The sequence below is a fragment of the Puma concolor genome, chromosome A3, assembly GCF_028749965.1.
Source record: "Puma concolor isolate L17-30 chromosome A3, mPumCon1.1.hap2, whole genome shotgun sequence".
Classification (NCBI taxonomy): Eukaryota; Metazoa; Chordata; class Mammalia; order Carnivora; family Felidae; genus Puma; species Puma concolor.
In genome coordinates this window covers 130,235,989-130,263,852 of record NC_141669.1, presented here as the reverse complement: position 1 = coordinate 130,263,852, position 27,864 = coordinate 130,235,989, and the positions used below count along the sequence as shown (strand labels likewise).

The following is a 27,864-nucleotide window of genomic DNA, read 5'->3' as shown; positions in this document are numbered from 1 at the left end:
GCGGTATGCTGGAGAACACGGGCCTTGTCTGAGGGGCAGCTGCCACCCGGCTCTACAAAATTACAGCCCGGGGCTTAGAAATGTTCTCCTTCTCAATTCGGGTCGTCTTCACATGGGAGTTTATGTGTGTAAAAATTCACTGAACTATACACGGAAGATGGGTGTACTTCAGGGGCGCCTGGGTGGCTCAGTTTGTTAAGCATCTGGCTTTGGTTCAGGTCGTGATCTCACAGCTGGTGAGTCCGAGCCCCGCGTCGGGCTCTGTGCTGACGGCTCGGAGGCTGGAGCCTGCTTCCGATTCTGTGTCTCCCCCTCTCTCTGCCCCTCCCCCACTTGCACTCTGTCTCTCTCTTTCTCTCTCTCTCAAAAATATAAAAAAAAAAGATGTGTGTACTTCATGTATTTATACCTTGAGAAATACAACCTGGAGATTAAAGTATTTAAAGAAATGTGAGCTAAGTGCTATCAAAGCTTCTGAATTTCCAAAAGCAGCTTAAAAGCCAGATTTTTAGGGGCGCCTGGGTGGCGCCGTCGTTAAGCATGCAACTGCGGCTCAGGTCATGATCTCACGGTTCGTATGTTCGAGCCCTATATGGGGCTCTGTGCTGACAGTGCTTGGGATCCTCTCTCCCTCCCTCTTTCTCTACCCCTCCCCCCCACTCTCTCTCTCAAAATAAATAAAAAAACCTTTTTTAAAAAGTCTGATTTTTAAATTTGTTTAACGTTTATTCATTTATTGAGAGAGAGAGAGAGAGAGAGAGAGAGAGAGAGAGAGAGAGAGAATCAGTGGGGGAGGGGCAGCGAAAGCCCAACGCAGGGCTTGAACCCACAAACCGTGAGATCATGACCTGAGCTGAAGTCGGACACTTAACCAACTGAGCCACCCAGGCACCCCATACCTGGACTTTTACGTGGGGTACTTTATATGAATTCATATTTGTCACAGCTTTTCCAATACCGTGTAAGTATGCCCTCTTTCGCCACCAACCCCCTGTACTGGGTCTAACGCCTGACACTCTGGAGGCCCAATCAGCATTTTGGAAGAGAGGAGGAAAGAACCAGAACAGGCCCACAGGTCTCACAAAGAAAGCTCATCACCTCAGACACACCTCTAGCTGGTCCACTTTGGCATAGATGCCACGCATTTCTGTCACTTTGGCCTTAAGGAGTGGGATGTTTTCCTCCAAGATCTGTGAAGTGTCGCTCCTGATCTGCAAGAAACAGAACAGCTCGTCAGGCCCTCGGCCCCGTTACCCTGGCCTCCGGCCTGCCTCTGGGGTGGCCCAGGGTCTGCAGGGACCTCGCAGATGGCCACGATGTCGAGCGGCGTCCTGCACAAGGACAGACCCGGGGACAACCCAGAACCCAGAGTCCTGAGTGGGGACCCAGACCGACCCACGTATCGTCTACTGCCGTTTCCCCCACGAACACCTGCCAACACCAGTCCCAAAATAAGATCTGTTTTCTAAACCACTCAACTGGAGCAAAGGGAAAGACCCAAAATCTCTTCTGCAAACCCAAGTCGGGGTAAGTCACATTTTCACTGCCCTGAAATTAATAATACCAACAAGTTAATGATCATTAACATTCATTAATAACGTGAATGAAAACCACAGCTCCCAAGTATCAAAGTGCTTCCCATATGCAGACACCGTGCTAAGCATTTCCCGCACACCATCTCATTTAATTTTTTTTTTCAACGTTGTTTATTTTTTTTTTATTTTTTTTTATTTTTGGGACAGAGAGAGACAGAGCATGAACGGGAGAGGGGCAGAGAGAGAGGGAGACACAGAATCGGAAACAGGCTCCAGGCTCCGAGCCATCAGCCCAGAGCCCGACACGGGGCTCGAACTCACGGACCGCGAGATCGTGACCTGGCCGAAGTCAGACACTTAACCGACTGCGCCACCCAGGCGCCCCTAATTTTCAATTTCTTCTGCCTGGAAGGGCTCCCAACGTGGCTATGACCTTTAATGAAGCCACACCTCTCCCGTGATCCCTGAAATCGGACACCTCTGCCTCTGTTTTTGTCCTCAGGAGCCAAAGACCACGCCTAACCCGTCACTGTGTGAGAGACAGACACGTCATCTCCGTGTTATCATGTCCTTACGATGAGGGAGCAAACGCTGCTCTCAGACTCCAGGGAGCATCGGGATCCCCCACGGCAACCTGTCCGATGCTGATTCCCAGGCCCCTCCATGTCTGGTTTAGTCTGCCTGGGGTCAGCCAGGAATCTGCATCTTCAGCTAAGCTCCGAGGCCAGGCTGGAGCTGGAGTGTGAGGGCAGTCAGGGAACACCAGTGGGCACCCTAGAGGCTGGACTCAGGCTGGAGTCTGAGCTGTGTGACCTCGGGCGAGTCACTGCACCTCTCTGAGCCCTCCTTTGCTTATCTGGACGGCAAAGCAGTGACAATGCTCCGGCTTCCTTGGCAGGCGGTGAGGACAGACCGTCCGGCAGGGTGTTTGGCAGGGTTCGTACAGGCGGCTCCTGACATGCTCCCCAGTGACCGCTGCCTCCTGCACAGCCGCTGCGTGACCCCCCCCCCCCGCCCCCCGGGACCGTGAACTGGCCCTGGCGATTCGCTTCTAACGAAAGGGACTCGGCCAAAAGGAGAGATGGCACTCTGGGGACAGGGTCACACAGAGGACTGTCATTCCAGTTTGTTCTCTCTCTCTCTCTCATTGGCTCACTCATGCACGCTCCCTCTCCCCCCCACCTTCCTCGACCTGCCTTCTCAGCCACCGGTAAACTGAGGCGACAGAAAGGCCCACGCGGCTGGGGACGGAGGGCAGACCCCCGCCGACTGGGCCGGATGCGGTCCTGCCCCGGCTGAACCTCGAGACGAGAGCGGCCCCAGCCGACTCCCCGTGGGCAGCCTGTGCAGCAAGGGCCACCGGAGCCACCTGGCGGGGCCGCACACACTCCCGACCCACAGGTGCTGCTAGGTGGGGAAGGCCGTCGTTTCACGTCACCATGTCTGGGGACCCGGGTTCAGCAGCAACAGACAACTGACACAGGGAGAGAGCTCAGCACAAAGTTTCATGTTAAACGTGACCTGAAAACCGCATCTGTTCGCCTTTCTACCCAAATACACGAGACCTGCCTGTGGTCCTCCTGGAACCCGCTCCCACCGCCCTGCGGGCTGACACCACCCTCCCTGCCCCAGGTCTCAGATGCTACCCCGTTCCCCGAACGTCCCAGACCAAGCTGTCCCCTCCTGCTTCTCCTCCTCTGTTCACAGCGCTGCCGCCGTGCTGCTTGGGTGCCTGGCTCCAAGCCCACTGTCCTGGGTATCCTCCTGCCCCACATGCCCTGGCCCCACGAGGGCACACACGGGCCCCGAGAGGGTGGCATGTGGCTTTAGTCTCTGCCCTGACCTCCCTGTGCCTCGGTTTCCCTGTCTATAAAATGGGTACCACACAGGTCTTCCCTTCAAAGAATGTTCTGGAGATGAAACAACACCAGCTATGCCTGGATGTGGCCCACAGAGTGAGTTCTGTTTTTTGTTTTTTAAGTTTTTTAATGTTTGTTTATTTTTGAGAGAAAGAGTGTGAGCAGGGGAAGGGCAGAGAGAGAGGGAGACACAGAACCCGAAGCAGGCTCCAGGCTCCGAGCTGTCAGCACAGAGCCCGACGCGGGGCTCAAACCCACGAACCTCAAGATCGTGACCTGAGCGGAAGCCAGGCGCTTAACCGACTGAGCCACCCAGGCACCCCAAGTTTTTTAATATGACTTAATTTCCAACTTTCCTAGGAGAAATGGCTGTTTCTAGGGCTGGGGCAGGGAAAACATAGTGCCTGAAGAATCTTCTAGTGTCAGAATGTAAGGGAGTATTTATTTATTTATTTAAACTTATTTTTATTAAGTAATCTCTATGCCCCATGAGGGGCTCAAACTCACGACCCCAAGATCATGAGTTAGGTGCTCCTCCGACCAAGCCATCCAGGCACCCCTATAAGGGAGTGTTTAAGAAGATATAGGACAGGGGCGCCTGGGTGGCTCAGTCGGTTGAGCGGCCGACTTCAGCTCAGGTCACAATCTCACGGTTCACGAGGTCGAGCCCCGCCTCAGGCTCTGTGCTGTCAGCGAGGAGACTGCTTCTGGTCATCTGTCCTCCTCTCTCTCTCTGTCACTCCACCACACGCTTGCTCTCTCTCTCAAAAGTAAACATTAAACAAAAAAAAAGATAAAGGATGGAGCATGTCAAAGGAACACAGGAGCCAACCTGAAAGAGACGAATGGTCAAATCTGGAACAATCTGGACAACAAAACACGTAATATGATATCGGACTATAATGCAAAGCACAAGATGAACACCACAAACGATGGGGAAGCAGAAATGGCAACATCAGCTAGGCGTGTGGGTGCGAGGGCATGTGGGTGCCACATGCCCCAGACATGACGTGATGAGAAGGCACCTCACCTGTGTGGATTCTCTCTAGAAACCCACAACCCCCGTCTCACCATAAGAAAAACACCGGACAAACCCAAATGGAGAGACCTTCTACAAAGTACCTGACCAGGGCTCCTCGAAACTGCCAATGTCGTGAAAAGCAAGGAAAGACCGAAACTGCCACAGAGGAGGAGACTAAGCAGACATGACGACTTAACGCCATGTGGGATCTCATATGATCCTGGATCGCGTTCATCCTGGACGTTAACGGGAAACTGGCAAAATCAAAATCAAACAATGGAGAGTAGTGAATAGCAATGCGCCCGTGTTGGTTTCTTAGATTTTTTGTTTGTTTTTTGGTTTGTTAATGTTTATGTATTTTTGAGTGGGGAGGGGGGGATCCAGTGGGGGAGGGGCACAGAGGGAGACAGAGGATCTGAAGCGGCCTGTGTGCTGACAGCAGAGAGCCTGATGCAGGGCTTGAACACAGGAACCACGAGATCCTGACCTGAGCCGAAGTTGGACGCCTAACTGACTGAGCCACCCAGTCGCCCCCGGGTTTCTTAGTTTTGACAAAGGTCCTGTGGCTGACACGGGATGTTAGCACAGGGGGGAGAAACTGGATGAGGGGCGTGTGGGCACTCTCCATACTATCTTCTCACTTTTCCTGTAAATCTAAAACTATTCCAAAATAAAATACATCAATACAGCTTTAAAATATTCAACTGATTAAGTGGGGATTTACAACACGTCTTGAAAGTCAGCAGCTTTGGCAACACTGGGCCTACGTCCCCCAGGCACCGAAGGCCGGGCTGAGCCGTGGCTGCTCGCTCCAGGTGGGGCATGGGCTCTCTGGTGTCCTCAGTCACCACCCCTCCCTAATGCCTCGCCCCTGCCCCCTTCACTCCTGTCCAGATCCTGCCTGGCTCCCGCGGGCACCTGCGTTTGTTACCCTTGACAGGAAAAAGCCCTCAACATCTTCCCTTGGGCTCCCCCAAGGCCAAACTTCTGGAGACATACCCATCCCTCCACAAGGCTGAACTCTGGAGAAATTGCTGTGATTCAGTAATGCAACAAAGAGCAGATAACTCCCGGCAAGGTCGGAACACAGTAGATCAAACGCAGATCTTTTCTTTCTGCTCATTTCTCAAGAAACGAATCGGGCGAGAACAAGGGCAGTCAGGAGGGCCTGGTCCCAGTGACCCACCCTGAGGGGGTGAGGGGAACACTGCAGAGGGGAGAGTGATGACGTGCGTCCCTGCCTCCCTCTAGCTTCGAAGGAATCCCAGGAAGAGGGGGTCTGTGGCTGGGCAGTCCCCTCTCCACTTGCTGAAACTGTGGATAATGGGGGGCTGTCTACCCCTGCCCGCATGGCGGTCTGTGCGTGCATGGGGGGAAAGTAGAGAGTAATCCTTGGGGTCCAAAAGGCCCCCAAAGCTTCCTCTTGGATCCCCCACGTGCTGGGAACTGTAAGGTGAAAATGAGGGCGGGGGGGGGGGCATGATGCCAGCACTCTGCAGGCTTTCGCCTGGTGCTGAGAACAGACCCTGTGAATCAGAAACGATTTTATCTTTAACCTTTCATGGGTGGTGATGCTGCACAAGACGGAAAAACGAAATGAGCCAGCCCAAGGTCGGAAGGCTACAAAGTGGGAGATGGAAGGTTACCATCCAGGTCGGTCCGGGGTCACCTCTAATAGCAGAGGTCTGCAGACGTGTTCTGCCGAGCCAGCCCGCATCATGTCTAAAAAAACCGAAGCCCATCCGAGCGAGATGCCAAGATCTGAAAACAAGGAGGTTTCCCTTAGAAGCCCAGGTTTCTAGCTCCTTGTGAAAAATTGGAAGACCGGGCCACCCTGAGACCATGTCCCGTGTGGAGCTGTGACAGCTGTCCCCTCTGGTTAACTGTGATCTCTCACCACTCCCTAGAGTCCCTCCAGCAGGGCGTCTGTGGCCACTCTGCGCCCTTCTCTTCTTCCAGGGGAGTCCAAGGAAAGCAACACATTCTGCTTCTCACACCTACTTCGCATCATCACGGAATCCTGAGATGGCACGTTTCGTTCGCGACCGAGAAGCACACAGGGAGGTCGGCGACGAATCGATCCTATCGGAGCCTCTGCCAGGACGAACCCCCAACCCGGTTGATTGGCCTGGCCGACCCTCCCCCAGCCCGGTCTGCCACCACCTCCCCAGAGCGGGCCTCCGGAGCCCAGAAGTCTGGGCAGCGGATGTGGGGGTTATCACCGAGCAAAGACGGCTGTCCAGGATGATTCAGGGCCCCCAGGAAGGAGAGCCAAATGCACTTGACCCAAGAACACACACCAATGCCAAATGCAAGTGCTGGCCCAGGGCCAACAGGGAATTTTCTCCCTCTATGTGAGCGAAGAAAGAGTCCGCTCCCTGCCAGGGGTGGGGGTTCCCAGGGCCCGGATGAGCCGCCTGAACTCCAGAGGGCACAGGGCTGAAGGCCTTACAAATCCTCATCACTGTCACCACCTCCCGGTGCTTCCGTAATGACGATGTTGACCCCAGGAGCCACCATTTATGCAGAGCCGCATACAGAGCCGGCACCCTGCTCAGCAATTATTTTTAACTATTTTTAATCGAATGGCAACGACGTACAGCAAAGCGCTCGGGCCTTCAGTGCGCAGTTGGACGTATTTTGTGAGCACGTTTCCATCTGGGTAAACACCACCCAGGCCACCGTGTGGAACATCCCATCACCCAGGAAGGCTCCCTCCTGCCTCTTTCCAGTCGTGACCACGCCCCCAAAGCTAACCACTGCCTGACTTCCCATCACACCACAGACTCGTTCTGCATATTTTTGAACTTCGGATCACGGAAGCCACCCCAGCTCGCATTCTGTGCCCGACTTCTTTCCCCGGGCCTCACGCTCGGGAGAGACCTCCCTGATGTCGTGTGCAGTTTGTTCCTTCGCGCCGCCGTGAGGGCCAGGGTGTGAAGAAACAACAGCTGATTGCCTCGTTTCTACCGCCGATGGATGCCGAGGTTCTTTCTGGTCTGGGAGCATCGCGAATAAAGCTGCTGCGAACATTGGGGTGCGAGGCTTTGCGGTCTCTGCTTTCCGCTTCTCTTGGGTAATCATCTCGGATGACAGTCGCCAGGATGCAGGGTCAGTGCATGTCTGACTTTCTGAAAACCTGCCGAACTGTTTCCAAAGTGGCTGTGCCTTCTTGCATCTCTGCCAGCAAGGCGACGAGCGTTTCCGGTGCCCCACATCCTCGCCCACACTTTCGCTGCGGTCACCGCAGGGGAGGGGCAGCGCGTATCCCCACCTCATCCGGTCCGCACGGTAACTCTCGGGAGACAGGTACCATTTGCGGTAGATTGAAGAGGGCCGCAAGTCCTCCGCATTCCTTCCGTGAGCACGCAGGGTCCGTGTCCTCTCCCCTTGGATCTGGGTGCCCTGTGGGACTGGTCTGACCGGTAAAATAGGACAGAAGTGACACTGGCACACCCAAGCGTCCAGACACCCGGAGGCTCCCACTTCCCATCTGTCGGAATGCCTGCCCTGGGAGGCCTGACGCCATGCCAAGGGAGCCCGAACTAGCCCCGAGGACAGGCTGCATGGGGAGAGGGGACACCAGCCGGTGCCCGGCCATCGGCACTCGCGGCCCAGACGTCAGACAAGCGGGAGAAAGGGCCACGTCGGACATCCCCGCCCCGGCAGGAACCGCATCCCCCCTGTGCCCTGCCCTGGCCCACGTAATAAACGGGTGGTCGTTTCACCCCACTGCCTTTTGGGGTAGCCTGATGCGGCAGCGGACAGAACCAAACGGAGGGAGAGGGCATTGCTGTGCCCGAGACCCCGCAGCAGCAGGAGCTTGAAGCGGCAGCAGCTAGCGTTACGTCTAAGGTCCAAACGGGTGGCAGGCACAGGGTGGTGAATTCCAGTCACACAGGGTGATCAAGGGCAAGGGCAGGCTGGCAATGGACTTAATGCATCAGACAGGAAGCCGGACTCTCATTCCTAAGTGCCTGATTTTCCCGGAAGAGGCGCGGCTTCTCTCTGGGCTATGCACCAGGGAGCCTGGCCACTCTCGGGCCTCTAACTCGACCACTGTTGCCAAAGGCCAAAGCAGCGGGCTGGGGACAACGTCCATGGGGTGACATCACCTGCCCCCCAGAGGCCCCCACTCATCCCTAGCTTGCACCAAAAGAGAAAAGGAGGCCCCGAGCTGGACACGTGTCTCTGCCACGCGTGCAGGCACACCAGGGAAACTAAGCATCAAGTGTCGGGGCCAAGAGGGTCTCCGTAACTCCGCGCACTGTTGCAGGGGCCACAAAAGCATCGTACCAGGCACATTCTCTTAACGCAGGCACGCTCGTTTGCGTATGAACACAAGAAATGGTCTTCACTCCCGTGGGAGACGCACTCTCTTCCCTTTCTTGAAACACAGGACCCTCTTGGTCTGGTGTCATTTGCCCTTTTTCGGTAGGATGCCAAATACAGAGAAACATACTCTCGGCCGCAAAACATTTGCGCATGGGATAGACGTACCTGGCAGGTGGCCATGGAGTCATGGGGCCCCACAGGAGCAGTGGCCAGTGACAGGCTGAGAGCTCACACGCTGTCCAGAGTGGGGCGGCCACTATACAACTCCGGCCGACGCTGGCCAGGTGGGACCAAGCACCCAAGGGAGCCAGATCTTTGCTCTTCCAAAAGAAGCCAGAAACCCTGATTTTTTTTTTTTTTTTTTTTTTTTTTTGCATGACATTCTATAAATGTCAGCAGCGAATTCCTTTTTCTTTTCCTTCCAGAAACAGCCAACATATCTGCAGGCGGGACCGGGTCCATGGGTCATGTGTGTGATCTTGGTATTAAAACCTTTGCATAAATGCATCTCCAGGCTTCCAGTTAGGGGAGGGTCTTGTCAGCACACCGCCTGACGCTTTGGCCTCTGGGCAACACACACAGGCTCCCCCACCACGGGAAGCCTCGATGGTTTCAAAGGCAAGGTGGCCCGACCCCTCTCCCGATCCAGGCTGACTCCTGCCCCAAGATCGCCCCTTAGGCGGATCGTGGGTCTCCTTTCAAGGAGGAGGGTGGCTGAGACTTGAGAACAAAACGTCCCTGAGTCACCAGTCCACCCATCTTCCAAATCTACCCCTTTGACTTTGGGCCCCCCCGGTCCACACTGTGCCCAGCACACCATACCCACGGGCCGGTGCCTCTGCCTGGACACTCACCCTCCCCAGCGGCGGAATTCTTTCCGTTCCTCCTTCAAAGCCCCGAATTAATCACCACCTGCTCTGCGAAGCCTTCCCAATTTCCCAGGCAGAACCTAACGCCTCTGCTTTTCTTTCTTCTTCTTTCTTTTCTTTTTTTTTTTAAACAAATCAAGTCTTAGGATCACGTGCCCAGTTCCTTCTAGACCCTCCCTCTTCAAAACCTTTGCAGTCTCCTTTTGCACCTTGAACACACCTTCAGGCGAGGGCTGCCACGCTGGATGACAGCGCTGGTCACACACAGTGGGCTCCTCTCACAGAGGGAAGGGAGACACGGTCCACTTTCTTCTCATCCTCGGGCTCACCACGGCACCCAGTCAGGGGCAGGTGTCCAATGGCCGGCGATGAAGAAAGGGCTGTCCGGGCTGTTCAAAGTCTGTCTCATTACCCAGCTCCCACCCGGACCCACACCCAAACTAGAAAATTGGTTCTCAAGAGCGAAACACACACAGGTCCTCTTGGGAACACTTCGGTCTTGTTCACTGTTGTGTCCCCAAGGGTGGCACAAGGGAGGCCTATTGAATGAAGGGGATGACGGGGTGCCCGTCACGTTGGCCTGCTTCAAGGAGAAATGGGCTGATACGGGAAACGCACTTTGCACTGTGCCTGGCACCAAGTAGGTGTTCAATAAACGTAGAGGGCTGCCGTGACCGTTCCTCCCCTGGGCTCTCAGAAACACTTCTCCGGACACGTGCTTCACAGGCGCACGAATCTACCCCACGGGGTCCAGCCGAGACACGGGTCCTGATCACAATATGGAGCTCTACGCTTTGGGCCTTCAGGCCTTAAACCGAGGGTGCTGGGAGCTTCCAGAAAGTTCTATCACTGCTATTCAGGGGCCCACACCTGGTTGGCAACAATGCTGGGGACACAAGGATCCGGAGGAGATTTTTGCAAAATTTGTAGTGGAGACCTTGTCTTCTGGGCCTAAGGCACCATCTCCCCCACCCAGCCAAGAGGATTTGATCCAACAAAACAGAGTAAGAGGCAACAGCAGAGACGGCGAAAGGATCTGAGAAGGAACCCGATGCCCAACCCTGCCTCGGGCTACAGCCTGGGCAAGAGGCTCCTCCCAGGCCTTGCAGGCCTGAAGCCATTTCCTGGCTGTCTCCATGTTTGCCTGGCGGACCGCGCAGAGCTGAGGAAAGTTAAATATAGTCTTAGCATCCCCGCTGAAAGGCTCCCCGCATCGGTGCCCGAGAGTGCCACCTGGTGGCCCACTCCTGGCTCCTCTGTGGAATAAGAGCCATCTGGGGGGGGATGGGCACTATCAAGATGGCCGCCTCAGGAAGCCTTGGTGTTGAGAGACCGTGTGAGAGAGTGCGCGCGCCTGGTCCTGCTCTCACCGTCGGCTGCTGCCCCCATTCCTTCTGGTCGCCAAATCGCCACCAAAATGGCTTCCCCAGAAAACTCCAGGAAGGACCTGGAGTCTGGCCTGGGCCTAAACCCACTCCTCCCGGGCAGACACTCACCATGTCGGTCAGGCTGCAAAACTCTTCCAGCCTGAGGAGCATCCCCTCGATGGTCTCCTCCACCTCCTTCGCCTGAAAAGAGACAATATCCTGGAGATTAGCAAGTGGTTTCCAGGGAGACAAACGCCCTTCACTTTATTTTTTTTTTTTTAAGCAAACTAAGGATTATCTGCCCAGTTCCCTTCAGACCTCCTTTCCCTTTGCAAAACGTCTCATAGCCTCATTTAAGGTAGTGGTGATCAGGCAGCAATCGTGACACCTGTGGACAGAGGCCTGGTGAAAAGCCACCACGGCCCATCCACTCCAGGCAGCGTTCAAAGGAGAGGAGATAAATAAATATGAGCAGGACTAGAACAAAGCTACCCTTACCATCCCGCTGTTCAGATAAGGAAACTGAGCCTCAGAGAGGACAGGTAACCCTGCTTGAGGGCACACAGCTAGCAAGGGGTGGGGCCAGGATTCCCCGGTAGGTTTGAGTTCACAGCCCCAAAGCCTGCTCTTGACAAACTCTGAGAAATGCCTCCTGGGAAACACGATGGACGGTTCACACAAGTTGCAGAAGACGTAGAATGTAAACCTATTCTTGTGACGACACGCAAACAACGTACACGGTTTAACAGAAAGGCCTGGAATGACACAGACCGAAGTGCCCAGAGTCAGGGGATGTACTTACACTAAACGATGATTCAATCTGAAATTCAAATTTAACTGGGTGCCCTGGACTTTACCTGGCAACACTATTAACAGGGTTTACTTAGCCCTGGGGAGCACAAATGGGGAGTGGGGTCTGACAAGGGAGACTTGAAGGGTCCCCAACTCGAGGTACTAGGGCTGGGCAGTAACTTAACGAGTGACGTAAGGCAGCTCGCTGGGGCTTGCGGCAATCTGAGGAGCATTTGCCCAAGTCTAGAACAGCCAGCTGCCAGCGGCCATCAGTAGACACGCTCAGCGCTCCCAGAGCCTTCCATTTTGCAAGAGAAGCCAGAAATTGTAACTTTTTGGAAAATGTCCCGATTTTTAAATGGTAGCTCAAATTAAAAAAAAAATTTTTTTAACACTCCACAGGCCCAGCCAAACATGACCGTGAAAGGGTCTGCCGACTTACAAGCCCATTTAAATCCCTCGTGTAAAAATTAGTTTGAACCCTTTTTCCCCTCAAGTATTTACTGTTTTCGTGACTTAAAAATAGCCGGGGTTTGTTTGTTTGTTTTATTTATTTATTTATTTATTTTTAAAGTTTATTCGTTTTTGAGAGACAGAGCATGAGTGGGGGAGGGGCAGAGAGAGGGGGAGACACAGAATCGGAAGCAGGCTCCAGGCTCCAAGCTGTCCGCACAGAGCCCGACGCGGGGCTCGAACTCGCAAGCTGTGAGATCGCGACCTGAGCCGAAGTCGGACGCTTAACCACCTGAGCTACCTGGGCATTCCAATTGGTATGTATGTATGTATGTATGTATGTATGTATTATTTTAATGTTTATTCACTTTTGAGAGAGCACGAGCGGGAGAGAGGGAGACACGGAATCCGAAGCAGGCTCTAAGCTGCGAGCACAGAGCCTGATGCCGGGCTTAAACCCATGAACCATGAGATCATGACCTGAGCCGAAGTCAGACACTTAACCAAATGAGTCACCCAAGTGCCCCTGTTGTATTTGTTTTTAATTACCAGGCATCTAGGAATAAAGTTCATCTGGAACATGGCTTACCAGGCCAGATCGTTCTGTGCCAGGGAAGCGACCCCAGACATTTCTGGGCAGGCCTGGTACCTGCCCCCCCACCCCCGACCTGAAGGCTTCCCTTATCACCCACTCGTCCCCCGAGAGATGTTTATACAGGTGCCACAGCCTGCTGCCTGCGGCGGGAGCTGTCGCTACCACAACAGCATAAACGAATGTGCAGAAAAACATCTTTCCGGCTGGAGTAAAAATAGTACCAAGTTGCAATTTTAAACTCTGGAACCTTCATCTCACAGCTGGGACTATTTCTGGGCCTGAACGGGGGAGGCTTGACAGAGAAGGGGACCACAGCAGAGAGAGGACTAAGAGACTCACAGGACGTTCTCTCTGCCCCCCAAAAGGAAGATCGCGGTAAAAAATTGCCCTTAAGGCACTAAGAGGGGAAGAAGGAGCCAAGAGAGGCCACAGGGACAGGAGAGAGGCAGGCTGGTCGCTTTCCTTCTGCTGCAGAGGCGAGGGAGAGGGGCACAGAAGGGGGCGGAGGCTCCCTCCAGAGTGCAGGTGTACAAACCCCAGACACCAGGCCGAATCGAAACCTGCAGAGGGACACGAGAGCCCAGGGCCCGGCGGGATGGGCCGCCTCCTTCTCCAGAGGGGCCCAAAGAGAGGAAGTACATCTCAACCTATGGCCGAGTGTTCAGGAGGGAGGCCAGTCAGCCCTGGGTTCAGATGCCACCTTCGCGTTTGCCAACCACGAGACCTTAATTGAAGGGCTTACCTTCTGCATTTCGGTTGGCCCACCTGTAAGCCACACCACTTGGCAGGGTTGTCAAGAGGTTAACCTCACGTAATAAAGGTGGTTCAATTGTTTGACAGACTGCTGACACACAGTAGGCGCATAATAAGTGGCTGCTTTATGTGTCTCTCTCCCTAGATAACAAAAGCGGTGGCTAATCGCCATATATGGCTTATTTCATTGGAGGCTCACGAGAACTTCATACAGTAGGTGCTGCCGCTTGCCCCTCTTCCATGGGCTGAGAAACGGAGGACCAGAGAGCTTATGTCACTTGCTCAAGGTCACATAGCTAATACGTACTGAAGCCAGATCTGACCCTGAGCACTCTGAGTCCAGAGCTGAAGTCTGTAAGTACCAAGAGGCTCTTTGGAGAGGGGGCAGCGTGTCCCCTTTACGGCCGTCTGTCGGCTGTGGTCTCGACCCCCTCTCCCCCACCTCCCGGTACCAAGGGCAAGTGCCCCAACGCAGGAGAGGGTAGAGAAAGCATTTGCCGACTGGCCAGCTAAGGAGGAACGAGCCCCGAGACGTTCCCAACCAACAGGAAGGAGCTCAGGATAAGCCAACCCACCACGCCCGCAAATCATTCACGGGACAATTTTCTCTCAAGATAATCCCCTAAGTGGCCTCAGAAGCGAGAGTCCTGCGGGCTGCAGCCCACACGCCTTTTTAACCAGCCCATAAGCAAAATGAATGCCCTCGTCATGCTGTGCAACTCCCTGGGCATAAATCGTCCCCCTCCCAGGGGAAGAAGAGCAAATGGCTCACTCAGAGTGACATTCAGGGCACCGCCGGTGGGGACAGCAGGTGGGCATGGATAACACGCGGGAATCATGGCCTCTGCTTCTTCCTTACCTCAGTCTCCCAAGATGCCAATCCGAGCCTCCCAGCGGGGCAAGGCCCCAAACCCAAAGTGGGGCTGGCTTCCCACCCGTGAGTGATGGGCGCAAAACCCCACAAACAGACCCCCCGCCGTGGTCTTCTCCAACTCAGCGGAGGCGCCACTGGCCCGTTGCTCAGGCCAAACACCTGAGAGCATCCTCGAGGTCGTCCTTTCTCGGCCCACCCCGTCCACCGTGTGTGCCAATCCTCTCTGCTCCACCTCCGGAATGTGGCCCAAATCCGACCGCTTCTGTCCACCCCTCGTGCCACCGCCCTGGCACAGGGCGCTGTCCTCTCCCCCCGGTCCCTGCTTCCTCTTTGGCCCCCCCTCGGTCTCCTCCCCCGAAAGACCCCGTCAGAACCCGAGCCCTCCCCCGCCGCCGGTAGGGATGGGACACGGGGCAGCGGCTCCGGAAAGCAGTCCCGCGCTCTTTCAAAACGTTACACGCGGAGTTGCCCTACGACCCCGCAAGAGAGCCAAGAGAACGGAAATCATGGTGTTCTTACCAAAACTTGGGAGGTATTCATGACAGCCAAAAGGTGGAAATGACTCAAGGCCCGTCAAGTGATGAATGGACCATCAACACGGGCCATATCCACGGTACGGAATATTACGCGGTACTGAAAAGGAATGCCAGCCCGACACCTGCTACAACACGGACGGTCCTCGAAAACATTGAAAGAGGCCAGACACGAAGGCCAGGTACTACGTGATTCCTTTTCTGGGCAGTGTTTGGAAGAAGCAAACGCACAGAGACCGAAAGGAGATCACGGGCTGGGGTTGGTGGGGGGGGGAGAAGGAGAGTGCTAATGGTCATGGGGTTTCTTTCTTGGTGGGGGCAGGGGGGAGTGCTCTGGAATGAGGTCACGGCGATGTTTGCACAACACAGTGAACTTATGAAGAGTCACTGAATGTACGCTTCAAAATGGTAATTTTTTTACATTACGTGAATTACAGCTTAATTAAAAAACAGGACTCCTCTCCTGCCCCCCACCTCCCTCAGCAAACACCTAATGGAGGCTTCGGTAGCCCTACGCCACCTGGACCCTCCATCTGTTCTCCGACCTCGCCGCCTACAGCCCGCTCCCCACCAGCCACATCAACCGCGTCATCACTCCGGGGCCTTTGCGCCCGCTGCTCCCATCACGGACAAAGCTCACCGCGCACCTCCTCCCAGCCTTGGCTCAAACGTCTCTCCTCATCGAGGCCTTCCCTGGCCCTGCAGGCTCCCCCACTCCCTGTCCCGCACCAACTTCTTTCTGGCTTCAGCCTCCATCCCTGTCTAACATCTTACATGTTTCACCTGTCCTGTCCTCTTCTGCCACCAGAATTAAAGCTCTGGGGGTTTTGGTGCCTCTCACTCACCGCCGCATCCCCAGGGCCCAGGGCGATGCCTGGCACATAGCGGGTGCTTATGCTTCTGAAGATGCCCCCCCCCCATTCCCTCCCATCTGCATACCTTTGGGCAATCGGACTCTGCCCCCAAATCTGGCCTGGCCCTGTGACTTGCTTTGGCCAACAGAATGGGTGGAAACCGCTCTTTGTGACATCCGGCTGTAGCCTCAAGAGACCCTGCGGCATCTGAGTCACCCTCTTGGAGGACAAGAGCCGTGTGAAGAAGTCCAGGCAACGCGGCTGGAGAGGCCGCAGGACACGAAGGGCCACGTGGAGGAGAACCGAGGCGCCCCGGCCAGCACCAACCGCCCGACGTGAGCGAGGCCACGTTGCAGCGCAGCAAACCCTCCAGCCGAATGCAGCCCCGTGACTCAGCCCGGCCGGTGCCGTGGGAGCAGAGGCGCTCAGACGAGCCCCGCAGACCCGCAAAACCACGCATCCCGCACCATCATACGGTAGTTGTTTTCAGCCTCTAAGATTTGGGGTAGTTTGTTACCCGGCACTTGGTGACCAATACGGTGCCCAGGGCGTATTTGTTGCAGGAAAGGAAAGGGGGAGGGAGGGAGGGAGGGAGGGAGGGAGGGAGGGAGGAAGGGAAAATGAGCAAGGGAAGGAGGAAGCTCCTGGAGGAGCTGCAGCCCGAGAAGAGCAGCCTAGACCACTCTTCGGTCCCACCCTGGCATGTCATGCTGTGTGGTCTTAACTACACTCCGACCATCTCTGTGCCCTGGTTTCCCATTTGAAAATCGGGAGAAAACGAGCCTCAGACTCTGTCTCGAGATGGAAGCGGAGGAGAGTCCGCTAAGTAATTTCCCTGGGTTCCTCTCGGTGAGGGGCCAGACCCATACAAAAGACGGTTGCAGCTGGGACCCAACCAGGGTCCCCACACTCAAATGGAATGGACACAAGCGAGGCAGGAAACGAACACACCACACGGGAATGTGTTTTCTGCACGCCGTTGACTTTCCGTTTCTCCCTTTTCAAAGAGACCTTCTACTTTTCTCTAAGAACCACGGCGGCACAAGCAGGATAATGAATGGAAGTTAATACTCAGCTTCCCGCCAGAGAGACAACAGACAACAGGGAGAGCTGGGGACTGTGGCCAACAGGAGGCCCCTTCTCCATCGGACAAGGGCGGCTGCTACTTGACCCCAGCAGAGTGAGCCAGGTGGAAACGTGCCAACCCGGTTTTGTTCAAGACAGACAGTGCTCCAGGAGTTGGCGCAAACCAGTTTGAAAATTCAAAACTAACGCCCCAAATTAAAACACACTACGATGGCCAAACAAACCCGTCTGCAGGCTGAATGTGACCTTCACACCTCTGGCCTATTTGTATCTTTATTTGTTTTTTTTTAATTTTTTTTTCAACGTTTATTTATTTTTGGGACAGAGAGAGACAGAGCATGAACGGGCGAGGGGCAGAGAGAGAGGGAGACACAGAATCGGAAACAGGCTCCAGGCTCCGAGCCATCCGCCCAGAGCCTGACGCGGGGCTCGAACTCACGGACTGCGAGATCGTGACCTGGCTGAAGTCGGACGCTTAACCGACTGCGCCACCCAGGCGCCCCTTGTATCTTTAAAACAAGCACATATAGGGGCGCCTGGGCGGCTCAGTCAGTCGAGTGTCCAACTTCGGCTCGGGTCATGATCTCGCGGTTCGTGGGTTCGAGCCCCGCGTCGGGCTCTGTGCTGACAGCTCGGAGCCTGGAGCCTGCTTGGGATTCTGTGTCTCCCTCTCTCCATGCTCCTCCCCCACTCACAGTCTGTCTCTCCCTCTCTAATAAATAAACATTGAAAAAAAATGTTAAGCCATTAAATTGTACACTTTAATTGTATGACTTGTATATGGCATATGAATTCTATCACAATGCTGTTTACACACACACACACACACACACACACACGGAAATCCTAGGAACCACAAGGTCCACTCAGCCAGGCCACGGACAGGGCCACTGAAGACCTATACCTTCTGGAGCAACACTTTTAGAGAAGCCAGACGTTGGATTTTTTGAGAAGACTCCCACTTTTTAGAACGTGGCAACTACCTGCCGGCCAGAGGACATCCACGGGCAGCCCCGCCGAGTTCCAGGCGGGTTTTTCACCTTTTGCCGACACCAAGCGCCGCTGCCTGCCCCCGCCCCCCCCCCCCCGGCTTCCTCTGAGGTCCCCGAGTACACGGTGGGGGTGAACATGAAGTGGCCCGAGGACTGTGGGGCCTGCCTTCACCCTGGGCACGCAAGTAGGAATGTCACCTCTTCTCCAAAAGCGGTCACGGGGGCCCCTTCAGATGACAGCGGAGTAAAGGTCTTTCCAAGGTGGCTGTCCGCCCCTCCACCAGCCTGACCGGAGGCAGAAAGAGCAGCCTCAACCCTGTGCACAGAATGGGCGGGCGAGGGGGAAGGGAGCGGGGGCCTGCTGCAGGTGGGGGGGAGGCCCGGGGAGGAGCAGATGAAGGGGTTCTCCAGGCGGCGCTGGCGGGAACTGCAAACCAGGAAGGACCCCCCCCCCCCCAGGTATTTATCCTACAGACATGTTGGCACAAATGCAAAAGGGGTACAGAGATTCCTCCTGCAACAGACTTTGTGAGAATAAAAGGATCCACGTAACCCAAATGCCCATCTATAGAAGAATGGCTGCCTGAATTGTAATCCAGACAATGTGATTCTGTTTAGCAGCTAAAAATAATCGGGCAGCTCTCTACGTACTCATACGGAAAGATCTCCAAGACATATTGAGTGAAAAAAGCAGGATGCACAAATGGGAGGTAACAGGTGGGGATGGGAAAGGACCCGTCATGCTGGAAGGGGACAGAGACAGGAACAGAGCTGGGTAGGAGGGGGTTCTGTGCCACCCCACGGCCACTGGGACCTGTGGATTTTGTGACATGTTCATATACCTTTATTTTTTAAATTTTTTTATAGTTTATTTTTGAGAGAGACAGAGCGTAAGCAGGGGAGGGGCAGAGAGAGAGAGGGAGACAGAATCCAAAGCAGACTCCAGGCTCTGAGCTGTCAGCACAGAGCCCGACGTGAGGCTCGAACCCATGAACTGTGAGATCATGACCTGAGCTGAAGTCAGACCCTTAACCGACTGAGCTACCCAGGCGCCCCGACACTTTTTATTTTTAAAACAAAACTTACTTTATTTTTTTAAATTTATTTATTTTGAGAGAAAGAAAGAGTGTGTGTGTGTGTGTGTGTGTGTGTGTGTGCGCGCACAAGCAGGGGAGGGGCAGAGGAAGGAGAGACAGAATCCCAAGCAGGCTCTGTGCCATCACCATTAATGCAGAGCCCGATGTGGGGCTCGAACCCATGAACCATGAGATCCCGACCTGAGCCGAGACCAAGAGTTGGATGCTTAACTGACTGAGCCATCCACGTGCCCCACAAAACTTATTTTAAAAGCAAAACTGGGCACATTTCGCTAACAGTGCAGAGCCTGCTTGGGATACTCTCTCTCTCTCAAAAGAAATAAAAAAACTTACAAAAAAAGAAAAAGAAAAACCAACTCCAATTCATTTTATTTTTTTTATTTTTTTTAAATGTTTGTTTATTTTTGACACAGAGAGAGAGAGACAGAGCATGATGGGGGAGGGACGGAGAGAGAGCGAGACGCAGAATCCGAAGCAGGCTCCAGGCTCCGAGCTGTCAGCACATAACCCGACACGGGGCTTGAACTCACAGACTGCGAGATCATGACCTGAGCCGAAGTCAGACACCTAACCAACTGAGCCACCCAGGCGCCCCTCCAATTCATTTTAAAAGACCCCACAGGGGGCGCCTGGGTGGCGCAGTCGGTTGAGCGTCCGACTTCAGCCAGGTCACGATCTCGCGGTCCGTGAGTTCGAGCCCCGTGTCGGGCTCTGGGCTGATGGCTCGGAGCCTGGAGCCTGTTTCCGATTCTGTGTCTCCCTCTCTCTCTGCCCCTCCCCCGTTCATGCTCTGTCTCTCTCTGTCCCAAAAATAAATAAACGTTGGAAAAAAAAAAAAAAATTTAAAAGACCCCACAGGCCAAATTTCCACCACACCTGCACCAAGGGATAATTTCAGAACGCAAGACAGCGTTAGGGGGACCGTGGTTCCTTTGGACCCCGGGCTCAGCAACTGTGTTTTGCAAACCAAAAAGTACCATCCAGGGCTGGCCTCATGTACACAGGTCAGGAAGTTAACCCCGGATTTCTCAGCCTGCAGGAGGCCACGCTGGGGAGTGAGAACTTGTGACCTTCAGCACAAGTGGAGGCGAAAGGCTGAAACCCCCACAGCCGGACACTGTAGAGAAGTGAGTGTGAGACCCGCTCTGTCCCCACGGACAGAAGTGTCCCCCACGTATTCTCCCTCCCAGCGCCTGGCACGACGTCTGCCTCCAGTACCTGCTCCATAAACATCTGCAGAATGAGGAAGTGAGCAATCGTAGCTGACGTTCCCAGCCTGCTAACTACGGGCCGGACCCCGCACCAAGCGTTTCCTGCAGCTCACCTCATCCGACCGTCCAGCACCGCGGGAGATGAGCAGACAAGGCAGGAAGGGGCCCCGAGCACAGGGCCGAGATCCGACCCCACACCTCGTCGCTTCAGGGCCCAGTTCCCCCCCACCCCCAACCTGAGCAGGAGGACGAGGGGAGTCCGCACCTCTATAAAGGATGTTTCTTTAACTGATACGTACGAAGTCACTCAGTGCCTCTGGACAAAGCAGCAGACAGGACAGACAGGGTCCCTCCGGGGGCTGCGGCTGGACACAGGGCATTCATTCACAAAAGAGAGGAGCTGTGTGGGCCCTACCGGGTTGGCCATCGGAATCACCAGGGGAGTGTTGACCAGGCCAGGCCCCCAGGCCCGGGCCTTGCTCGCAGGTGCCCCTACAATCAGCAACCACAGTGATTTTCCAACACACCAATCCATCCAGGTCACTCCGGGCTTAAAACCCTGCTGGAGAGCTTTTAGAATCCCCGTGGGCAGGGGGCACCCACACCAGTGACATTAGAATACCTGGGGGGGCGGGCAGGGGTGGCAGAGGCCGCAGGCATCAGAATCTTTTCTGGAAGATCCCCCGATGACCCCGACCTTCGGCAAAGTCTGGGGACCCCGCGCTCCAACAGAGCTCTCAGCCTTCGCTGCAACCCAACCCCTGGTGGTTGCTCCAACTTCATTTACAGGGGCTCCAACGCCTATTTACAGAGGTGTGAAATACGTGTGTCTTCGCCTTTTAAGCTGTTACACGCACACGCACACCTCCGTGCACCTGGCCTCACTCCCGCGTGAGTCTCCTGTGCAGAGCTGACTCGCTCCGCAGCCGGGACCTGTCCACTGGGCACAAGCATCGCCACCCACCAGCCTGTGCGACAGCACTGAGGTCATTCCCAATCTTTGGGAACCTCTCTGTCTTCAAGCTTCTCGGCTGGTGTGGAGGGAACCTTTAGCCAAGGCTCTGGGCTGACCCAGGGATGGCTCCTTCCACCGCTGGGCAGCTCCGCGGGGAGAAAGGCAGGAACTTCTTTCCGAGAAACACGCTCCCGCCGTGGCCTGGGCTCCTCACACCCCGGAAGGTTCTGATTCAGGGAATGTGGCCAGCTCAGTCCACGTCCACGTCCACTTGGACAGCCACGTCTGTGGTCTCCCTGCGGCCCTTCCAGCACCTTCCAGCCCTGCAGCCGTGAGCCTGAAAATCGGATCATGTCTTTCCTCTGCTCATGGCCAACTCACCCCCGCTCGTGGCCAGGACCCCGGAATCAAATCCAGAGTCCTCCCCGTGGCCCTAGGTCCCGGTCTAGTCCTGCCCACTCCTGCCCTTGGCCACTGAGGTCCACCCACGTGAGCACCTCTCTGTTTCTCATGTTTCCCCCTCGGGCCATGCCCGTGCCGCTGGAACTTGGCCTGGCAGTTCCTTCCACCCCTCCCCGTGCATCTCTGTCACAGTCCCCCCCGCTGTCTCCTTCATGGCACCGATCACCATGTAGTTGCTCCGCTTGGTGGTTACTGGTCTGCTCATCTCCCTGACCGCACCCACAGTCCTTGAGGGCAGGCACCCCCTGTGCCCCACAGGCCTCTCCGCGGGGCCCAGCACAGTGCCTGGCACACAGCAGCTTCGCCATAAGGATCCGAGGAGTAAACGAATACAGAACTACCTCTGGAGACAGGGCATCTGAACATCCCAAACCTGAAAGCCGAAAGCAAGCCAGCAGCTCACGAGGACGGGACACGCGGTGCGTGCAGGTTGGACATAACAGAGTATCCACTGCTCTCACAAAGAAGCAGCCTCTTGTACGTTTTTCAAGAAACTCAAGGCATCTTTGGCTAGTTTATGGTTTTCTTTAGTCGAAACACATGGCTGGGAGAAGCTGTTCTGTTTCCTCCCCATACGACAGCAGCAAAATCAAAAGTCCAGGCACAAGGGTAAATGATAACGGACACTGGCTTCAGTACAGGAATGGGGAGGGGGGGGCGCCCGGGTGGCTCAGTCAGTTGAATGTCCGACTCTTGATTTCAGCTCAGCTCACGATCCCAAGACTGTGGGGTCGAGCCCAAGGTCACAGGATTGAGCCCTGCATCGGGCTCTGTGCTAACAGCACAGAGCCTGCTTGGTATTCTCCCCCCACTCTCAAAATACATAAATAATCATTTACAAAAATTTTGTTTTAAATAGGGAGGAGCGGAGACTGTGACAAGCGGGGCCCAAACTCGGAAACATGGACCTACATTTACCAGATCAGCTAATATTTTTATTTTTAAATGTTTATTTTTGAGAGAGAGAGAGAGAGAGAGAGAGAGAGAGAGAACGTGTGCAAGTGGGGGAGGGGCAGAGAGAGAGGGAGACACAGAACCGGAAGCAGGCTCCAGGCTCTGAGCCATCAGGCCAGAGCCTGACGTGGGGCTCGAACTCACGGACCGCGAGATCGCGAGATCCCGCGAGATCGCGAGATCGTGACCTGGCTGAAGTCGGACGCTTAACCGACTGTGCCACCCAGGTGCCCCTTGTTTTATTTTTTAAAGTAAGCTCTATGCCCAATGTGGGGCTTGAAGTCATGACCCCAAGGTCAACAGTCACATGCTCTATCGACTAAGGGGTGCCTGACTGGCTCAGTCGGTAGAACATATGATTCTTGATCTTGGGGTCGTGAGTTCCAGCCCCATGTTGGGTGTAGAGCTTACTTTAAAAAAAAGAACAGGGGCGCCTGGGTGGCGCAGTCGGTTAAGCATCCGACTTCAGCCAGGTCACGATCTCGCGGTCCGTGAGTTCGAGCCCCGCGTCGGGCTCTGGGCTGATGGCTCAGAGCCTGGAGCCTGTTTCCGATTCTGTGTCTCCCTCTCTCTCTGCCCCTCGCCCGTTCATGCTCTGTCTCTCTCTGTCCCAAAAATAAATAAACGTTGAAAAAAAAAATTTAAAAAAAATAAAATAAAATAAAGAACAGGGGTGCCTGGGTGGCTCAGTCGGTTGAGCGTCCGACTTCAGCTCAGGTCACAATCTCGTGGTCTGTGAGTTCAAGCCCCACGTCGGGCTCTGGGCTGACAGTTCAGAGCCTGGAGCCTGTTTCCGATTCTGTGTCTCCCTCTCTCTCTGCCCCGCCCCTGCTCATGCTCTCTCTCTGTCTCAAAAATAAATAAAAAAAGTTAAAAAAAAAAAAAAAAGAACAGATTGATGTTTTAAATAAACAAGAAACTCAGAATTTTTCATGAAAATTCCTATTTAAACAACCCCATGTGGACTGATCCAATCACATCAGTGTTGGATTCGACCCCTGCGCCTCGAGTTTGCAAACCCTGATCTAATCCACCTGTGGTTAAAAGACCCAAATGTTTTGTCCCCTGTCATCCTCTGCTCACTCAAGCAAAGCCCCTGGGCATGAGAAAGTGCTGGCTTGACTTCCTTCCATCTAGGCCATGAACCTCATCTGTGGGCCAAGCCCATCCTGTGTCCCAGCACAGGTTCCAAACAGGATTCTGAAAGAGCCTGGCCAGGAAGTCACCCGTGGGTGGCTATCGGCACCCAGCCTTTCGAGAGGGCCCTGAGCTCCCTCCCCTCATGAGCCAGAGGGCACCCAAGAGGCAAACACCTCTCCCTGCCATCTTGGAGCAGCTTCTGGAGGCCACCCTGACACCTCCCCCAAAGAGGAAGTTCAAACCAGAAAAAGAAAGTAAGACACAAAAAACCTGGCTGAACAGAATACCCGAAGGCGCCGGAAACAGTAAAACACTCACCTGCCAACCAGCTTCAACACGCCTCCGCCCTGTAGCAGCTCCTTGATCCCGGCAGACAGAGCACGGTGCCGGGCTCGGCTTCCGCCCTCCTCGCCGGCTGCACCTCCCTCTGCTCCCCTTCCACCTGCTCTTCTGTCCGAGGCGCACTCTGCTTCGTTCCACCCCAGGGCCTTTGCAAGTTTTGTTCCCTCTGCCTGGGATGCTTTTCTCCGCTTTGCCTGGCCAACTCCTATTCGCACTTCAGGGCTCAGCCTAAAATGTCGCTGCCTCAAGGAAGCCCTCCCTGACTGCACCCCCAACAGAGTCACGTCCCTGTGCTTCCTCTTCCCTGCACATTCACAGGTCCCAGCTTCCTCAGAGAGACCTTCCCCACCCCTCGTCTCCCCGACTCACGCAGATACCCTCTACCTCACCACCCCATCTAGAGGGGTTGTGTGTTATGTGTCTGTTGTCTGCCAGTGTCCTGAAGGCAGGGCCCCTGCGTGTTTCAGTGCTCTCCCCCGCTCCTGGGCCCCGCCGTCCAGTCCTGTTCCCAAACCAGACCTCCCTTTTCCAGGTTGCTCACTGGCCCATCTGCAAACAGCCTCAGCGCGGGGAGCTGCCAGTGGGTTGAGCCTTAACCAGAGGCTGCAAGTGACTGTGCTCCGGCAGTTTCTGCTGCTTCCGGTAAATAAAGTTCAGCAAGCACTCTGAGTGGGTTTATTGCCGTGCGGAGCTGCAGGGAGTTGGGCTGTTCATTACATCCCTTACAAATGAGCGTGAGCCAGCCCGCGTCTGAGTTAAAGAGAGCCCTGAGTGAGAAAATGAAGTTAACGCATGCAGTTTCTCTCGAAGGCTGTCCCTAATAGAGACAAAATGAAGCTGAGTTCTAGCCGCTGGGCACGACATCTCTCTGCTGAGAGCAAGGGAGAGAAGGAACGAGGACGACGCTCAGGCTTCTTACACCAGTGAAAACCCGGAGACAACCCAAATGCCCATTCCTGGGGGCACGGTTCATAAGTTACGGTACCTCCACGGGACGTGACTTATCCCGTGTGGGCCTCAGTTTTCCCAGCTATAAAATCAACCAAACAAGGGGCGCCTGGGTGCCTCCAACGGTTGAGCGTCCGACTTCGGCTCTGGCCGTGACCTCACAGCTCGGGAGTTCGAGCCCCGCGTCGGGCTCTGTGCTGACAGCTCGGAGCCTGGAGCCTGCTTCACATTCTGTGTCTCCCTCTCTCTCTGCCCCTCTCCCACTTGTGCTTGGTCTCTCTCTCTCTCTCTCTCTCAAAAATAAACATTAAAACAATTTTTTTTTTAATTTTTTTTTTCAACGTTTATTTATTTTTTGGGACAGAGAGAGACAGAGCATGAACGGGGGAGGGGCAGAGAGAGAGGGAGACACAGAATCGGAACAGGCTCCAGACTCTGAGCCATCAGCCCAGAGCCCGACGCGGGGCTCGAACTCCCGGACCACGAGATCGTGAGCTGGCTGAAGTCGGACGCTTAACCGACTGCGCCACCCAGGCGCCCCACAATTTTTTTTTTTTAATTAACCAAACAACCTCCTAGCCCTGGGTCACTGCCAGGAGCAACGACACAGTCTGTGAACAGGCCCAGGAAATAGGAGTAATTATCATTTAGTTGTGGGGTACGGGGAAGCCAAAGAACGATGGAGCATAGTCTCCAACATGGAGGCCGCCGGCCTCATATGACTATTGAACACTCACAACGTGGCTGGTCCCAACTGAGAGATATGTTGTAAGTTCAATATAAAAGCCTGATTTTGAAAACCTAGTACCAAAAAAAAAAAAAAAAGAATGTAAAAATCTCACTAAGATTTTTACATGGTCATTGTTTACATGTTGGAGGGATTGATATTTTGGAGGAACTGTTACTTTAAATATATTGAGACTACTTTCACCTGTTTCTTTTTCCTTTTTTTTTTTTTTTTTTTTGTGGCTCCCAGAATATTTAAAATTACAGGAGTGGCTCATATTTGTGGCTCAGATTATATTTCTATTGGACGGCTCTTACGGATACATTCAGACATGAAAAGCGATTTTGTAAAATTGAGATGTAAGTCACATACCATAAAAGTCACCCTCTACGAGCGCACAGGTCTGTGGTTTTCAGTATATTCACAAAGTTGGGCAGCCACCACCACTAATTCCAGAACATTTTCGTCACCCCAAAAAGCCCTGTACTTTATCACCAGCAGTCACTCCCCACTTGTCCATGCTATTTTGAGTGGGGGGGAAAAAGCCACTTGGAGAACGGTATTACTACGTCAAGCAGAGTTTTGTAAAAACGAATACATAGTATTATTGATACATGCACACCCGCACTTGTAAATGCATTTTCTAAGCGTTTGGTTCGGGTGAGGTACAACACCACATGTCTAGTGATGGTTATCTCGGGGACCCGGAGTCGGGGTGCAGAGAGCAGGAATAGGGGTGCTCCCTCTGTATTTGATGTATTTCTGTCCTGCTTCTGAGATTTAAAAAGAGAATGAGTTGAATTCAACCCTTAAATAACTCCTGGTGCACTTGGGTAAATAACTTTCACGGCACTGTTAACAGACTGGCTTCGGCTGGAAGATGAAGGGCCTAGTTTCAGATCTACTTTTTATTCTGTGCTTTTAAAATAGAAAGTACAGATAGAGACGAGGTATTTTCCCTCTTAGCAACAGCAGGACCGAGAAGGCCTGGTACTTCCCCGCACAGACGCAGGCTGCCCGCCTCCTCCCTGGCCACTGGCACCCGGCTCTGAGCGCAGCGGGCCGAGCGCTCGGCCGGGGGCAGGACCGGGGGCGGGGGGCGGCCTCCCCAGAGCCCGGCCGATGCTGGGGGCCCGGGTCCGGATGCGAGGCGACTCTGGGCCCCCGGGGGGCCTTGTGGCTGAAAGAGGGAGAGGCCAGACCTGCCGCGCATCTCTGGGTGGCGCCAGGCCGTCATCTCTCCGCAAGGCGGGGAGCCTCGGGCCCTTGCGTTGGGCGCGCGAGGATGCTGCGGGGACGACGAGGGTTCGGGTTCGGGTCCCCGCGCGCCGGAGGCCGCACCCACCCTCTCCTCCCGCGGGGTGCCAGGGCGTAGACCGCCGCCCCTCCCCCGACCCACCTCCCCTACCTCCAGCCCCCGCTCCCTACCTCGGCGGCGGGCTCGGGGGTCAGGAAGAGCGCGAGCTCGCGCGCCCCGCTGCGCACGGGCTCCGGCCGGTCGGCGTCCAGGAGCAGCATCAGGAGAGCGGCGGGGTCCAGCTGGCGGAGGCTGCCAGAGAGCCGGTGGCCGGGTCCCGGCCTCGGAGCCCCGCCCCCGACCGGCTGCATGCCCCGCGGCCCGCCTGGAGGAGGCGGGGCAGGTGCGCACCCGGACGCGGCCCGCGTCTCCCCGAGCACCGGACCGAGGGGGCAGCGCCACCCAGTGGCGCGCGGCGCTCACTGCGCCCGGCCCTCGCACCACCTGGTAAAGCAGAGATTCTCAACCTCGCTTGCATATTGTCATCACCTGGGACTCTTCAAACTTCCAAAGTCCGGCCCAGCACACGGTCCCTCAGGTTGGGACCTGAGCACCAGCACTTTTTGAAGTTCGCCTGGATATTCCTACAGACAGCGGAGTTTGAGAACCGCCAGTGTAGACCACCCCTTTTCATTGGAATCCGGGCGGAGCCGTGTCTCCCAGCCCCCACGGCACTTTAGAATGCCCTGGGGAGCTTTCGAAAGCCCGGAAGCCAGGCCTCACCCCGGCGGATTCAGCCGGAATCCCTGGGGGTGGGGCTTGGGCATCAGTAGTTTTTTTAAAGCTCCCGGGGTGTTTCCAGCATCCAGGATA

General features: G+C 54.9%; 1 protein-coding gene across 2 annotated transcripts in view; it reads right to left on the bottom strand.

The window, feature by feature from the left end:
- The window catches only part of BCAS4 (breast carcinoma amplified sequence 4), a 61,750-nt gene extending 34,271 nt beyond the window's left edge, over nucleotides 1–27,479 (bottom strand). The window contains exons 1-3 of one of the 2 annotated variants that reach the window (XM_086702481.1): nucleotides 27,183–27,479; nucleotides 11,116–11,187; nucleotides 1,110–1,211 (exon numbers count right to left, since the gene is read on the bottom strand). In XM_086702481.1, coding sequence (XP_086558607.1) covers nucleotides 1,110–1,211; nucleotides 11,116–11,187; nucleotides 27,183–27,362 — 354 coding nt within the window. In that variant the 5' untranslated portion in view covers nucleotides 27,363–27,479. The remainder of the gene's footprint in view (nucleotides 1–1,109; nucleotides 1,212–11,115; nucleotides 11,188–27,182) is intronic. The other variant, XM_025932141.2, reaches the window with a different exon arrangement.
- Nucleotides 27,480–27,864: the final 385 nt, after the last annotated feature.